This window comes from Coloeus monedula (assembly GCF_965178545.1).
Source record: "Coloeus monedula genome assembly, chromosome: 2".
In the NCBI taxonomy this organism is placed as follows: Eukaryota; Metazoa; Chordata; class Aves; order Passeriformes; family Corvidae; genus Coloeus; species Coloeus monedula.
In genome coordinates this window covers 90,120,850-90,137,051 of record NC_138782.1, presented here as the reverse complement: position 1 = coordinate 90,137,051, position 16,202 = coordinate 90,120,850, and the positions used below count along the sequence as shown (strand labels likewise).

Here is a 16,202-nt window from a genome sequence, read left to right as displayed (position 1 = left end):
CATAGGAATGCATAATTGTTTAGGAGTTCAGGGTGGTTCTGCCATTCTATAACCAAATGTTTGAATTTTTGTAATTTACCTTTAAATTGGTGTTTTCCAAGGCAACAATTCTTGCTTGGGAAGCATTTAAACAGTCAAGTAATCTTTTAGCACTGTATTTTATACAGATGTTACAGGAAGCTTTGTTTTAGCTACTTCTGTTGATGAATGTAGTGATACAGAGCAAACAGGAAGGATGATCTTAGAGATATAATATTGTAGCACATATGTGATCCAGCAATGGTAGTTCAATTATACATAATTTTGGATGGTTTTCTGTTTTCACCATATCCTGCGATTCCATCCGTAATGCAGGAAGGCACTTTTTCCTTCTAACTTTATGAGTCTGGTCCCTACCATATACTTTTAAGTCAGTGCCTAATCTGATGTGGTCCTTACCTCAGCAGGGATCTGTAAGCATAATAACTATAATTGCTTAATTTTGTAGTGTCCGTTTTAAAGAAATGCTTTATATAGACTTACATATGCGACGTTAAGCACCTCAGATTAAGTAATATTTATCCTTAGATACAAGAAGCTAAAGAATCCTATCCATCTTTCCCTTAAATTGCTTAACCAGGGAAACACCTAAGAGTAATATTCTCCTGACAGATACATATTCTTCAATTGCTTGCTCAAGCCAATAATCACTTCTTTTGGTTAAACTGCTCAGCAGATCTGAGATGTTGCTTCTGTTTTTAAATAATTAGATCCAGTTAAGTAATGGTGTTCCCCCTTATTAGGACTACCTTTGGAATCTGTCCTCACTAGATTGTTTCAGGAATGCTCATACATTTATCATATTGAGTGCCATCACATGCAAAAGTAATGATTTTTTCAGTCATACATGGCTGATAAAATATTTTCTGAATAGTCGGTGCTACAGGAAATGAGCCCAGAAATAATCTTGGGTTTGGGTGGTAGATGCTGGTGGAAGGATAGTTTGGTTTTGCTAGCTTTTCAAAAATGCTGTATAAAATGTTTCTGGAGAAGTTCAAAACATGTTTGTAATGAGTTTGTGCAGCTCAAGAGACATGGACAAGCTATGCCTTCTGTATGGCATAAAATACAGGTTCTGAATGGAAACGTTTTATTAATTTTCTCCTGTGTGCTTTTAGCATTTCACGACACCGGTTTTCTTTTTCTCTGTTAAAAGAAAGAAAAATCCTGCCATAAAATTCTGTGTTACATTGCTTCTTCTTTTTAAACAGCTTTATTGGACACTCACTGGGTAATTTAATAATCCGTTCAGTGCTCACAAGACATCGATTTAAGTATTACCTCAACAAACTTCATACCTTCCTGTCTCTGTCTGGACCACATCTTGGTACCCTCTACAACAGCAGTGCTCTTGTTAATACAGGTGACGTATTCTTTTCAGTAGTGTAAGTTTAGGGGAAATACTGTTTTGAAATGCACTTAGCAATTTCATGTGGGGTGCACATTTCTGCATTACTGTAATTACGAGAAACTGCATATTTCACTGTCACAAGAAGAGAGAAAGGTTGTAAAAATAAAGTGTCAATAAAAGGGATGTGCAAGAGATGATTGGTGTAAGTATTTTCCAGTATGTTTGGTTCAGGTTTTCTGTTACAGCATAAATAAAGTCCAGTTTTAATCTGCTGAGCTCAATTTACTATAAACTGAATTTGAATATACTTAATCTGCCAAACAATTAGATAAGGTGCATTAAAATAATTCTGAACTATTAGTGTCTTTTCTCTCTCAAAAATCCCTTACAACCTGCAGTGTTTTTCTGCAAATGTGCATGGTGAGGGAGGCAAGATTTTCTGAAAAGCCAGTTAGCCACCCGGCTCATTGACTAATAAAGAGAATATAGCACCATAGAAAACATTATACTGTGGTATTCCTGTGACAAAATTCTGCTTCCTTTTTTCAAGTTATGTTTAATGAGTTCAGTTTAGAAATTGGAGAAGTAATGCCTGTTGTTTTTTGAACATCAGAATGTTCTAATATTATATAAATTATCAAAATAGAATATGTATATTCTGGCTTACTGTATTTACACTTTCTGGAAGTTATTTTTTGTGGGCAGGCATGTACAGTAGTGGAAATAAAGGCCTTCATGCTTCATTGTATAGATAGGAAAGAAAACGAAAATTTAAACTGTTTCTGAGCTTGACAATGCTTACATGAAAAGTAAAATTAACATCTGAGAGGCTGTTATGAACTTTACATATTATACTTGTGTTTAATTAGTTTTTATATTTTATTGTCAATCTATACTCATGTTGTACCTAACAATGCAGGACTGTGGTTTATGCAGAAATGGAAGAAGTCTGGTTCTTTATTGCAATTGACATGTCGAGACCATTCAGATCCACGAAAGACATTCTTATATAAACTTAGTAAAAAAGCAGGTAAGCTTTCTTAATGCTTCCTATCTCTTAAAGGCAACTGTGCATAAATGTGAATAGGAAACCTAAAAAAAAAAAATTATTATCAAAAAGCTCCTGTTTCAGTTTTAATATTTAAGAGTTACTTTAGTCCTGTATGCTTCAAGTAAACAGTAAACCATTTTTTTATCAGAACTTGAGTGCAACCAATAGTTAAATAGGGGATTTTTTTAATATCTATCTATGAGCCACTGTGTGGCGAGTCAAGTACATTTCATACACATTTAGGATTACCTGTTTCTGTATCTGCCTTTCTTATCTATACTATAAGTGTAAAATTTGACTTTAAAGTTTTTGCTAAATAGTCTTTTATTACCTCATTAAGATGGTCAAGGAAAACAAAAACTCATTTTTGAAAAGGAAGGAGAAGTTGTACTTAGCATAATAGCTAAAACCCAGATTAGATTATTCATACTGTATAATTCATACAGTTTTCTCTGGGTTTAATATTCTTATTTCAACTGTTGGCCAAGAACGCGTTTTCCAGTGGATAATGTGCCAGCAGGGGGGTAGTTTCCATTAAGCATTATAAAATTACTGAGGATTCATCTGACAGGTGTTTCTGAATGTGTGTCAGTCAAGCAGTTGTGGAGCCAGAGATGCTTGTGGTTTTTTGTGAAAAATCTGGGCACACTCCTACATCAAAATATTTCTAGGTTGTCACAGCTGGAATTTTGTTAAGAGCGACGAAGTACAAAGATATGGGCAGGAAAAGACTGGCATATAGCTCTTGAGGTGCTTGAATATAAAATTTACATGACTTGGAAAAAGCAGAAAAAAATAAGGAGCAAGAAGAAAAATAGGTAAGATAGGAATATTGATCAGAAATTGGTTTTAGAAAAACTTGGATTTTTTTTTTTTTACCCTCCTCTTCAGAATCTACTATCACAAAGTGATTTTGTTGATGATAAGGTAATATTTAAGGCTGAACTGGTATTTGAAGGTGAACTCAATCTAGCTTTGCAGTCTTTTGAAAATAAAGGTTTGAATATAAACAGAAGTTGTGTGAGAAGTTACACACTAGATGCTGAGTAAGACTGTGGGACCCCTCTTAAGAGATAATCAGATTAATTTAGTTGGCTTCAAAAAAAATCATATTGCATGGTTTTATGTGTATGTATCTCAACATGACTAGAGACACTGTCATTTGAGTATTATTTTCTGTTGTAGAAATGTGACATATTTTCTGATGACAGACCTTTATATGACAGGATTTTTGAAATACCTGGATAGCATCGTCTCAAGAGTCATCTGCATTTCAGGCTTTGTTTCTCATAAATAGTAGAAGGACTATAGAAGTCTTCAGGCTCAGTTTCTGGTTTTTTTTTTCCTTACCAAAGAGATGGAAAGAGCTATATTTTGGGCCACAGCCTCATATACCATCTTGTTTCCAGGTCCTTCAGTGAGTTCGGTGTAAGGGAGAAGAAAGGCTTGGGGAGAAAGGAGAAAGAGATGTGAAAAATTAATAATTTTAGATAAGCATAAGTTTTATGCTTCCCTCATAGAGAAGGAAGAAAGTTTTTCTTTGAGGTGTGAGTTAATATACGGTATGTACGCTGTAGCTATTGGTGCCTTTAACTGTTGGTATCTGTACAAGGCCTGCTTCTGTCCTGTCATCTCTTTCTTCACTCAGTGGGCATACAGCATTGGCTGTGCTTGACTCTCAGACTCAAGGTGAGAGGCATTTGGGATTCCCCAACCCACAATTCCTCTTTCCAGATTCTCGATACAGGGAATTTGTATACTGGTCTCTATAGGGATTCTAAATGTAAGTCTTTCCAGAAGTCACTTAACCCCAGGGTACATGCAAGAGATTGACAGCACTGTTGAGAAGTATAGCCCTGATTTTGCAACTTCTGTTGGTTTTTGTAATCGTATAGGAAAATAGGGGTCTAAGATGAAGAAACATCTGTTGCTGCTTAATGTGGTGTCTTGTTTGGACATTGGCTTTCCATCTGGGAAAATCCCTAAGGCAGCAAAAACTAAAATTTGCTGTGGATCCAGCAGGTGGTGTTTTGAGGGTCAAGGTTTCAGCTACATACACCATACACCATTGTTGTATGGTGGCTTGTGGCTCTAGATTTCAAATTTGCCAAAGAACATACCTGTTAAGCACATCATCCTGTTGCTTAACCCCGAAATGGATGAAGAATAGGTAAACAGTAAAACTCACTTATCTTATGAAATACCCTATATACCTTCTTTGCTCCTGCTGAAGATTTCGATCAAACACTTTTCTCAAAAGGAAAGATTCCTGATACTTGCATCTGAAATATGATACTCAGAAGGGGCTGTTCTAAGGCAGACTATTTTCTTAAAGTGCTTCATTGTGTTTGGTCTAAAGCAGGTGGGCAGCACCAGAAATCTGCTGCTGCTTTCTAAAGAAAATTTAACAACTAAATGTCTTTAAGGACTGTAACTGTCATTACCGGGGGTTCCTACCTTTGTATCATTCTACTATTAGCGTGCTTGTCCAAGAAGTAGGAAGTCTGGGTTTAGTTATAAAGGTTTAATTATACTTCAGGTGTTATGTTGGGTGGATCCTGCACCTCTGCTCAAGCTGGTTAAACCTTACAGTGAGGCAGTGCCTAATAGAGGCACCTGCATTAGGTGGGCTGTATCATGTATGTGTCGGTGCTAGGCATGAATTCTAATGCAGCTGTTGTCTGAAAAATCACCATCCATCTTTAGGTTTCTTTAAGCTATGTGGAGGCTTTACTCTCTTCTGTACAGCCAGAAACCAAGCACTGTATTCCTAAGAAAAAAGATGAAGGTTTGAACTATACTCAGTTTAATGGGAAACTTTACAACTGAGTCATGACCATGTGTATTAAATACGTACAGAGAAAAGGCTGGTACCAAACATCTCGTTATTTTGTAGCCGTACCTATTGTAATTGATTTTTCTCCCTTTTTGTGCAAGATCCTGTAATAAATTAGTGCCAAATATCAGCTGTAAAATGTTTAATTATTCTGTAGCAATAGATTTGCTGTAAGTGATAACCTTTTTTCTTGTAGGTCTTCATTACTTCAAAAACATTGTGTTGGTAGGATCTCTGCAGGATCGTTATGTTCCTTATCACTCTGCTCGCATTGAGATGTGTAAAACAGCTTTAAAGGATAAACAATCAGGTAATAAATATCCTGCAAAATAAACAAACTACTCGGGTTAAAACCTCACACGTATCAATCCCATTTCCTCCCATTTAATTTTGATTGCTTAACTGAGACACCTCTATTATGTGTTTAGAAACTCTGGGCTTACTTTGTAGTAGGAGAGAGAGAAAATCCACGTGGAGGCTGACTTGCTTTCTGTATCTGTCCTGTTCTATTACATGCAGATGGAGATGAGACTGAACAGGTTTCTAACTTACTGACTTTGCTGAAAGTTAGGTGAGATAGACACAGGCCTTCATGCACTGTTCCATGAACAGGGAGGACAAATAATTTTGATTTCTGAGGATATCAAATTGTAGCATCAAGCCCTGGGCTGTATTACTGCGGCTTAATAATAGCACTGAAAGAAAAGGTAATTTTTCCATAATCAGTTAGGGCCAGTTGCTGTATTTATTGCTGAGCTATCCTAGCACAATTGCATTCTATTATTATATATTAACAAAAAACTTTAGTGTAATAAATTATTACTGATAAATACATTCTCACTATAAATGTACAAATACTAAAATGCATAGCTTCAAATTATTTCTGCAGCATTTCTAGAGGAAATTAAACTTTCTGTATATTCTATCTTAACAGAGCCACAGCATAACACATTTCCTTATTTCTCTTACTCTGGAATGTGTTCATTTTGAGTTCAAGATCAAAGAATTGTGTTTGTTTCTGGCAATTCACACAGCACTACTTTTCTTTTCCTCTACAGGACCAGTTTATGCTGAAATGATCCAGAACCTGCTTTTGCCAGTTCTTCAAAATAAGGAATGTAATTTGGTTCGTTATAATGTCATTAATGCATTACCCAATACAGCAGATTCTCTCATAGGGAGAGCTGCACACATTGCTGTTCTTGATTCAGAAATATTTTTAGAAAAATTCTTTCTTGTTGCTGCCCTAAAATATTTTCAGTAGAAAAAAGCATTGTAAGAGACTTGGTTATTACCTCATTAACAGATGAATTCAGATAATGTGTGGTGTTAAAGTATAGCTGCAGCTGTATTTTAAGAGATATTTATACTTTTTATATGGAAGATAATTTATATCATCCACACTTAGGGCTTTTTAACATCAACTTTACTTTCTAGGTAATGTGACTGTGCAATATTTTTTTATTTTGTTCTTTTTACTTTTCTATTACTTTTTCTTAATTTTGGGTACCTAATTATTTGGAGATTAAAGCACAGTGTGTACTTTTGTTTGGTTGGTTATTGGCTCCCAGACAACAGAAGTCGATGTTACTTGGCTACATTTTACAAGAGGCTTTAGATGCCAAAAATAAATTGGATTTTAAAATTCTAAGAATGTCTTACGTGTTCACTTGTCGTATTTTAGCACTGTAGGAAGTTTAACTGGAAACACAATGAGCTGCTAAAATACTGGATATTTGAAAATGACTGTATCTGCTACAGCTTAACAGTTTTGTACAAAGTCATTACTGTCATTGTTAAATACGTTATGCCTGTGGGAATATATTTTCTACTGATCTCAAAAACATGTTAGTTTACATACTCAAATTTTATTACTGGAACTTTTGTTTTCAGAAGCAAATGGCAACTAAGGATTTTTGAATGTTCAATGACAGCTGCCTTCAAATAATTGGGGTTTTGCAAACTGTATTAAGATGGTTCCTTACTCTGTCAGTTCTTCAGATGAACATGGACAATTTTACATGGACTTCCTTGTATGTACTTAAAATAAGTAAATGTTATAAATTTCTGCAATACTTTTATGAACTTAAGTAATTTTTAAATATTGTTAAAATGTTTTATTGACTATAAAGTATTGTAAATATAAATCAATACATCTTCAAATGAGACAATATTGTAAACTTTACCTGTTTAGTGACACAGATAAAATGTTTTTGATATACAGGAAAGTTAAAGGTCTGTTGACTTTCTACTGGTGCTGAATAGCGTTGTTTGGTTTCTCCTTCCTTCCCTTTTCTCTGTTTCAAACAATAATTCACTAAAGGTCGGGGAAAAGAGTTCCATGTGCATTCACTAATTGTACACTAATTGTAATGAAAATTTTTTGAAAAATACCAATTTGTTGTATAATGCATGTTTATTTTTAGCATTGTGTTATTGCATCTGATGTTAATAAAATGAACAAATTACTCTAATGAAAGCAATTAAAAAAACTGAAATGTTCTGCTAATTACCAAAATTCTGGGGAGGCTTTTTTGTATATAATTAATAATTTTGTACTTTCGAAATTAATATAGCAATAATAGTATATACTGAAGTGATTTTGCATTTGATATGGAATGTTGTATCATAGTCTTTGTAACATATGGGGCAGGGGTTCCCCATAACTTACAAGGTGCTCAAATGATCATCTGAGCATCTACAGTTCAGCAACGTATACACTGCAAAGAGTACTTTTATTAGAGTTGTGTTAGGCAAGTCCTTATGGCACAAAGATATCTTTAATACATTCTCACTATAACAATGCTGATTTTTATTCATAATTTTATATTATGATGATGCTATTAAGGTCTAAATGTTTAAATTATGTTCTGGTATCTCAATTGTTTTTTATTTAACAGAATTATTGGATTTGGCTACTGGCTTAACTTTGAGTATCTGTTTAAGGGAGCTAAAGTTACAACATATTCCTTGATTCATAATGAAGACTTTAAACTGTTTTTAGGAAACAAGTATTTAGATGGTTCTGTCACTGTTGAAAAATGTGTCTTGCTTTCTGTCTCTGGAAATCTGAAAGTGTGAAGCATGCTTTTGTGATCAGAAAAGCAGAAGTATCCTGACAGAAGTAGCCACTTCTTTTTCTTTTCCTTTTTCTTTCTTTTTTTTTTCCCCTTTTTTTGGGTTGTGGGGGTAACAGTAGATCCCATCCATTTAAGGCAGCTTGAATTAGGTTTGTTCTTCGAGGAAAACGGATGGTGCAGAAAGTCATGTGGTATTTGCATGTAAGTTTATCAAGGAACACAGCAAACTAAGAAAATATTAAATTCATTCTCTCTTTCTTAATTGTTATTGCCTACTCCAGATGTGGTTTGGTAGCCCTCTCAGTACCATAGCTTTTGTGAGGGCTGTTTGACACCCCAAAGTCCCAAAGGAATGTGCCGTTTGACAGCAGTGAGAGGCGTGATGACCCCAACATGTCCTTGGAGCATAGGAAGTTCTTACTTACTTGCAAACTGCATAGTTACATGAAGGCTGGGATATTTTGGACAACTGTGCATGTGTTGCATGGCATGTTCCCCCTACTCCTGCAGATTTCTGTCTTCTCTTTCCTAGACTAAAATACAGACTTGTGTATACATAAGTCAGTGTCATCTGATGCAGTAGCAGCTATAAAGTGCTGCTACTCACCATCTCACCACTCTTCTGTTTGAATGAGGGCTTCATCTTCCTTTAGCAATAGTGACTTCTCCTTCATGCAGGTATCCTGCAGCTGCTTGAAAGAGAATTATGCTGCTAACAGAATGAGAGGTAAGAACTGAGGTCTTAACATTCCTTTTGAGAACTGTCAGTCTCTTGTTCCCTGAAGGCAGTAGGCTGGTAGTGTTATTTCAAAAAGCTCTCAGTGATATTATTAGATTGCTGCATGAAATGACATAGTGTCTGCACTTCTCTTTCCATGTTGTGTATATAAATTAATTCCTTGGGTTGTGTTTGAATCCTTAATACAAACTAAACTTTCTGTTCCTGTAGATCTAGGAATTACTACTACTTTGGAAAAAGAGCTTGCATTATACTGGAAATCACTAGGCTTTGCAGCAGAGCCAAGAGATTTGACATTGATGGAAAACTTAGTCTGTAACCATGAAACAACCTTGTTTCCAAGCCAGTTTTATTTGCCGCCCTGACCAGGTGTGGTCTTCAGATAACCAAGGTTCTTGATATGGTCTCAGAGGCAGAGGGGGCATTTAGGCAATTGTGCCCAGGGCAGTGCTGGTTCTAGTGCTTTCCAGATAGCCCCCAAGACCAATACATTGGGCTCATCTGAACTGACCTGCTGCAAGCTTCATGCCAGCTTTAAGTCTTTTATTCCCCACTTTGTAGAACAGCAAAGCTAAATACAATATTGTTCGTGTCATCTCAGGAGGCAAGCTGCAATGCGAGAGATAAATGATCAGTAAACAGAGGAAGGAGAACAAGAAAAGAAAACACTCAATCACAAAGTAGAAAATTCCTGTGGTGTATGCTACATTTGTTTTTACCAGTGTTAAGATTTATTACCTCCTTAGCCAAAAGATCTAGAAATTAATAATTCAGCAGTTAAAAGTGAATTTTGCATTTTTACAGCAGTACAATAAATAAAGACTAGAAATATGTTTTGAAGACAGTTAATTTTTAGGTGGATAAACAGTACCTCATTAATCTTTCATTGCTATTTCATTCTTACCATTTGAAATTTGACATGTATGCATGTGCATATGATGTGTGCATATGATGTGTGCATACATGTATGATTTTTCATGGGTTGTGTGAAGTGGTTTAGGAGCAGAGCTTACTATTGCTTGGTGTCTGCAGACAACTTGGTAAGTTTTTTTAAGGGAAGGATTTCATGTTTTTATTGTATTGAACACATAAATGCTAACTTCTTGAACTTTGAGGAGATCCATTTAGGTTTTTTTCTTGCTGCTTTTGGGCAGAGCATTTTTTTCTGCATTCATCTTTATTCACTCTGATCTAGAGGCCCAGCATCTTGCTGTTAGAATAAAGGAAAGGGTTTCCATTATTTTCAGTCTCTAATGTCTAATTAACCGTGTTATAAAAGGTGATTGAGAAAACGTCACTTGTAAGGCAGTCAGTTAAATTTAATCACTTTCAGTGTGTAGGCATTGCCAGATATAGCACAGTAAACTCCAGGGAGTGCTGCTGCTCTATAATTTACCAAGATTTACTTAAACCTTTCAGATGTAAACACAAAGTGATATTTTCGATTCAGATCTTGCAGTTTCTTCTGCAGTTTAGTATCTGTGGACAGAGTAAATTCTGTTTTATGTAAGAACAAGGTTAGCTGGAGAAATTTGAAGAGTGACAAAAAGCAAAACTTGCCATATTCAAAACATTAACTGGAGCTAATTAACTGGAGCGCCACTCCATGAACGCAGGTGTTACTTATCCCAGGATTAGGATACTGAGTGTTAAAAGCAACATCACTGGTTAAACTCGGAACCTGGAAAGATGCCGTGTGAAAGCACAAGCACTGTCTGTACATCACTGTGGTATTAGCCAACATTCCTTCATGTCCTAAGCAGCCTTTGTGTATTATTTGAAAAGTGTACAATTTTTTTATTATTAAAAAAATAAATAAAAAACCTGGACTGCACTACACACCGGGGAGAAAACGGGTTCTTGGCAGCGCTAGACTCTTCACTGCATGGAAGAAAGAAGACATCTTTGCTCCAGGTTTGGCGAGGGGCGGAGAGAAGAGTTACAGCGTATTTCTTGAGCACCTCCGTGAGCCCGTAGCTGCCTTTATCGGGACCGTGGCTCTGTTTACCGGAGGCGGGGAGCAGCCCGGGGGCACGTGGGAGTTGTGAGGCCGCCGAGGCAACCCCGACCGGGGCCGCGTTCAGCGCCCGCCCCCGGCTGGAGCCGCCGCCGCCTTGGGCGCCTGCGCGGTGGCGCGGGTCTTCGTCCCGGCCATGGCTCTGCGGCTGCTGCGCGGCGCGCCCGGGGCAGCGAGTAAGAGGCGGGCGAAGGCGGGAGGGCCCGGGCTGTGCCGCGGAGGGGCTCCCCGGCTCCCCTGCTCTTCCTCCCGCAGGGAGTGACGAGCGAGGGGCCGGGGCCGGGGCTGCCGGCGCTGGGGGAGCTGGACAGCCCCCAAGATGGCGGCGGATGAGGAGCGTGACACGCCCCGCTTCCTCAGCCCGCGGCGTCCGGGGGGCCGTGGGCTTTCACAGCTTTCCTCACACGCTTCATTACGGTTTCCTTGTTCGTCCTCCCATCCCTTCCTCCACCCGCTCCCCCGGTATTAATATTCTCCCCGGTATTGCAAACCTACTGCTATCGGGCAAATCTTTTGTTACGGAGGTTTTCTTGCCCTGTCATTGCTGCATACTTCTTAACGGCAGTAAAATGTTAAAACAGTGGTTTGACGTTTGGAGAATAGCTGGAGGAAACGTGCTGTCGTCCTGAAAGTTACTGGTCCGTGCCCTTCACCTGAGGAGATTCAGGTCGTTTGTTTAAAGTAAGGCAGACTGGGTAACAGAGCCTGTCCCACAGGCCTCAGCTTGGGCCGTTCGTCGGGTGCTTCTCTCTCCGTCAAAAGCTGAGGTTCTGTGATGCTATTGATAAAATACTCTTATGTATGTTAATGGAAGATCTGTTAAAAAATTGTTGTTAGGTGTTTGTGCTCTGTTTGGCTGTCAGGTTCATGGCAGGATGTAGCTGATGCTCTAGTCCTCTGAGCATCCCAATGTGTGCCCAGCTCCCACTACATGGATAGCTTTGTTATGATAAATCACAGTCTGTGGGCCGCTTCAAAAGATGGGATATTGGAGTCCAGCAGCTTTAGAGACTTGGGATTTTCAACTTCAAATTCAGTTATATAATTAATAAATGGGAGGGCTTTGTAACAGTGTGTGAAAGAGGAGAGAATCAAAGAGCAGTTTGTAGAATGTGGTTTACTGATGAAGTTGATAGTTTGTCTCGTCTTTTTCAGAGATGTTTAGTGTTGAACCTTTGTCACTTCTCTGTCAAGAAGAGTGTATTTTGGTCAAGAATATCAAGTAAATCCATCAAGGAAAATGGATTTTGCCTCTCTTGACTGAGATAATCAATTTCGTACCAGTACCTTTTATTTGAATTGGACTAGAATACCAGCTATAATTTAATTTTCTAGCTAGCTTTTTTTTTAGCTTACTGAAGAATGACAAGAAGCTTGGCAGGAGTAGAAAGACCCAATGTTTGCAACAGATTAGATCCTTTACTGTTAATAGTTTGTTATGTCATGCTTAGAGGAAAAAAAAAATATTACTCCTTTGGGGCATTGGCAGCAGATGGCGGACATAATACAGTTTATGTGGCTGTAGGGTTTGATATTAAAGATGTGGTATTTTAAAATGAATGAATATGCTGGGAATACAGGTGGGTTGCTAGTTGGTATATATTTACATATATATGTCAACTAACAAGTTGACAGTGCTTGAGAAGGCTTCCTGATTCAATCTCCTCAGGAAGGTAGAATAATAGTTCTTTCAGGTGCTTTGCACCCAGCTGATACAGGGAGGATTTCTGAATCTTGCTTCTTAAGAAATGTCAGAGCTGCTTTAGCTACGTGTCCATAGCCAAAATAGTTTTAGTGGATAGTTTATGCTTACTGTGGACATTCGGCTTTTTAACTGAAATGTTAGTAGAACTTTAAAGGAAAAAAATTAATGCTTTTAATGAAAGCATTTGCATGCAGTTACATAATTGAACTTAAACACGCTCAAAGTTTTTCCTGCTTTTGACTACCAGCTGAATTATTTTACCATCCTAAGGGAAGCCCAGCTATCCTCTGCCGACATTCTGGGAAACCTGTTACTAAGGGAACAATGTTTTATTTTTTTTAAACTTTCCTTTAGGAAAGCAGAAGCTTTTTCTGACTAAAAAGCTGCTGGAAATGAGCCAAGACCTGGAAATCAGCAGGTTTCTTGGGGGAGGTTAGGATTTCTCCCGGAAAACAGAATGTACTGGTCTATGCTAGCATAATTACTGTTCAAGAGTCTAAAATACAGGAATGTAACAGCAAAGATAAATTCAAGCAGTTTAAAATATACTGTTTATGTGAACTGAGTTACACAACTAACACAGTTTTGCCTACATATGTTTCTAGGGCCAAAAATAATTATCTGTGCTGATTTCTTAAGTGTTCATGAGTTGAATGTTAAATAATTTTTAGAGTTTGTTTTCCTGTCCTCCACTCCCTCATTCCTGAAGTAGGTTTTTTTCAGAGGTGCTCTGGACAGTCACAGCGTTACTCAGTGTTAAACTCCCACATTTATGCTACTTGTGTCTGTTTGCTTGATAGAGTCATCACTTCTTTGCCACTTGCGGAGCAGCTCCAGCTGTAAACCAGGAGGAAGATCTGAACCTGCTAAGCAGCCCCTTAAGAAACCAAAGTTACCAGTAGGTCGGTTTGATGAACCAGAAGAGTCCAGTATAGAGAAGGAGCCCCTGGAAAGTAAGTAATGTTTTACAAAATTGGAAGGTGTGTTTTAAAGGCAAGACTGTGAGATGCTGTGCTGATGTCAGTTTAAGAAGATGACAGGCATTCAGCACTCTTTAGAATCATTTTCTAAAAGTTTACTGGTTCTGAAAAAAAACCAGAGAGGTAGGGCAATGGGCACAAGTTGCAGCAAGTGGTGCACCAGGGAAGAAGTCTTCAGAACAAACATGGTTATGCATTGTAACAATTCACCCAGACCGGGGATTCCTCTGCTCTTGAAGATGGGCAAATTTGCCTGGCTGTCCTAACTTAGTACCAACCCTGCCTTGAGCAGGGCTGGTGCCAAATGCTTGCCAAAGGTGCCTTCCACCGCCACAAATCATTCCATGATTCAGAGAAATGTAGCTGGTATTGGTCTGTAATAGTACAGCTGTGAACAGTGGCAGTAAACTTACCAGGGTACCAGCTACTTTGTATTATTCAAAAGGCCTGTTTTATTTCTTAGTCCACAAAATATTTCTGACTCATGCTGCATTTTGTGGCCGAGATTCCTTGATCTTGCAGGTAGTGTTTTGTAAAGAAACAACTGATACTGAGTTTACTGAGCAGCTCGGTGGGGCCTGGGCAGATCTAACAAACTGGTATTGGTGTTGTGTTGTGGTGACCTCACTGGGACTGCATGGTGAGAACCTGACAAGATTGGCACAGATATATCACTGCTGAACTAAATAGGAACATACTTTTTTTTGTCAGATGGGAGAAGGACAGAATCTCTTTCTTTCTTCTTTTTAATTAGCCATCTTCACTTAACTAAAAACAATGCTCATGCTTTGTATAACTCACCGTAGTATGATATTCTGCTACAGTTCATCAGTAGCAATAACCCATGTTTTTCTATTTTGAGGTCTCTAGGACAAGCTTTTTAGTGTATGAATAGATTACTATAAATATCCAGGTGACAAAAGTACTGAAAAATCCTAGAATCATAGAATGGTTTGAGTTGGAAAGGCCCTTAAAGGTCATTAAGTTCCAACACTCTTGCCATGGACAGGGGCACCTTCCACTAGACCAGGCTGCTCAAAGCCCAGTCCAGTCTGGTCTTGAACATTTCTAAGGATGGGTCATCCACAGCCTCTCTGAACAACTTGTTCCAGTGCCTCAGCACCCTCACCATAAAGAATTTCTTCCTAATAGCTAATCTAAACCTACTGTCTTTTATTTTAAAGCCATTCCCCCTTCTCCTGTCACTACATGTTCTCGTTAAAAATCCCTCTCCAGCTTGTTTAAAGGCCCTCTTCAGGTACTGGAAGGCTGCTAAAAGGTCTTCCCAGAGCCTTCTCTTCTCCAGGCTGAAGAACCCCAATTCTCTCAGTCTTCTCTCAGTCTGTCTTAATAGGAGAGGTGCTCCAGTCCTGTGATTGTCTTAATGTCCTTCTCTGGACTTGTTCCAACAGGTCCACCTCTTTTTGTGTTGGGGGCTCCACAGCTGAACACAGTACTCTGGGTGGGCTTTGGGATTTTTATTTTTAAAAAAAAAAAAGTATTTTTGATACAAGAACTTACAAAGAGGCAATGCAAAGAATAACTTTAAACTATTTGCAGCAAATTAAACACAAATTTCTTCTGCCCAACATGTTCATGAATTAAACATTAACAAGTTGATGAAATATTTTCTTCTCATTCTTCTATATATAGAATATATTCTGCCTTACCATGTAAACAGGAAGCCAGGTCTGAAAGCACTAACATCCTGGGGAAAAGAAATACAGACTGATCTATAGTCTCCAAAAGGAAGGCAGCAGAGTGCCCACTGGAAGCAGAATTTCCTTCATCTGTAGATAGTACTTCATGAAATCCTTCAAACACATTAATGTGCCCTTCTGAACAGAGCTGGTAGTTGCCTCAATTCTTGGGATGTATTCTTCTTGGATAAACTTGGATAAAGTCATTTTCCACAACTGGATGTGATACTGTTTCATGAGAGCATTGCCACTCACCTCCAGAAAATTAGAAAGTAGCGTAGCTGTCAGAAGCTGGATATTCAACATCCAAGCAAGCCAGTATCATGCATAGTTCAGTCCATGAGAATATTATTTATATTTATATTTCTATTTTTTATTATTTCCATATACTTACTTCTTTCCGTAAGGCCACCAGAGTTGAATGATAGCAGCATAAAGACTAATGATTCCTGACATTCATTTAAGAAACTGATCTTGTTCTTGCACCTTAAAATCCGTAATTTCATATCTAGAATCCTCAGATACTCTTCCACAGAGGTCCCCTGTGGTACATACAGGGTAAAATGGCACTTTTTGTGCAGCAGAGCTAAGAAAACGTCTCCAACTTCAGAGTGTATTACCCTGAGGCCACCACAGCCATTGGGAAAGCTGCATCATGGTGAAAAGCTACTTCTGCTTCTCCTTCTTTCACAAATTTATTAGCA

General features: G+C 38.1%; 2 protein-coding genes across 4 annotated transcripts in view; both read left to right on the top strand.

Annotated features, from left to right (window-relative positions):
• Positions 1–7,751, top strand: part of FAM135A (family with sequence similarity 135 member A) — an 81,153-nt gene extending 73,402 nt beyond the window's left edge. For both annotated transcript variants that reach the window (XM_082276888.1, XM_082276889.1), the window contains 4 exons: positions 1,251–1,402; positions 2,310–2,420; positions 5,474–5,587; positions 6,336–7,751. In XM_082276888.1, coding sequence (XP_082133014.1) covers positions 1,251–1,402; positions 2,310–2,420; positions 5,474–5,587; positions 6,336–6,541 — 583 coding nt within the window. In that variant the 3' untranslated portion in view covers positions 6,542–7,751. The remainder of the gene's footprint in view (positions 1–1,250; positions 1,403–2,309; positions 2,421–5,473; positions 5,588–6,335) is intronic.
• A 3,429-nt stretch (positions 7,752–11,180) lies between these two features.
• The window catches only part of LOC309570236 (stromal membrane-associated protein 1-like), a 122,062-nt gene continuing 117,040 nt past the window's right edge, over positions 11,181–16,202 (top strand). For both annotated transcript variants that reach the window (XM_082276910.1, XM_082276909.1), the window contains exons 1-2: positions 11,181–11,289; positions 13,619–13,771. In XM_082276910.1, the coding sequence (XP_082133036.1) occupies positions 11,250–11,289; positions 13,619–13,771 (193 nt within the window). In that variant the 5' untranslated portion in view covers positions 11,181–11,249. The remainder of the gene's footprint in view (positions 11,290–13,618; positions 13,772–16,202) is intronic.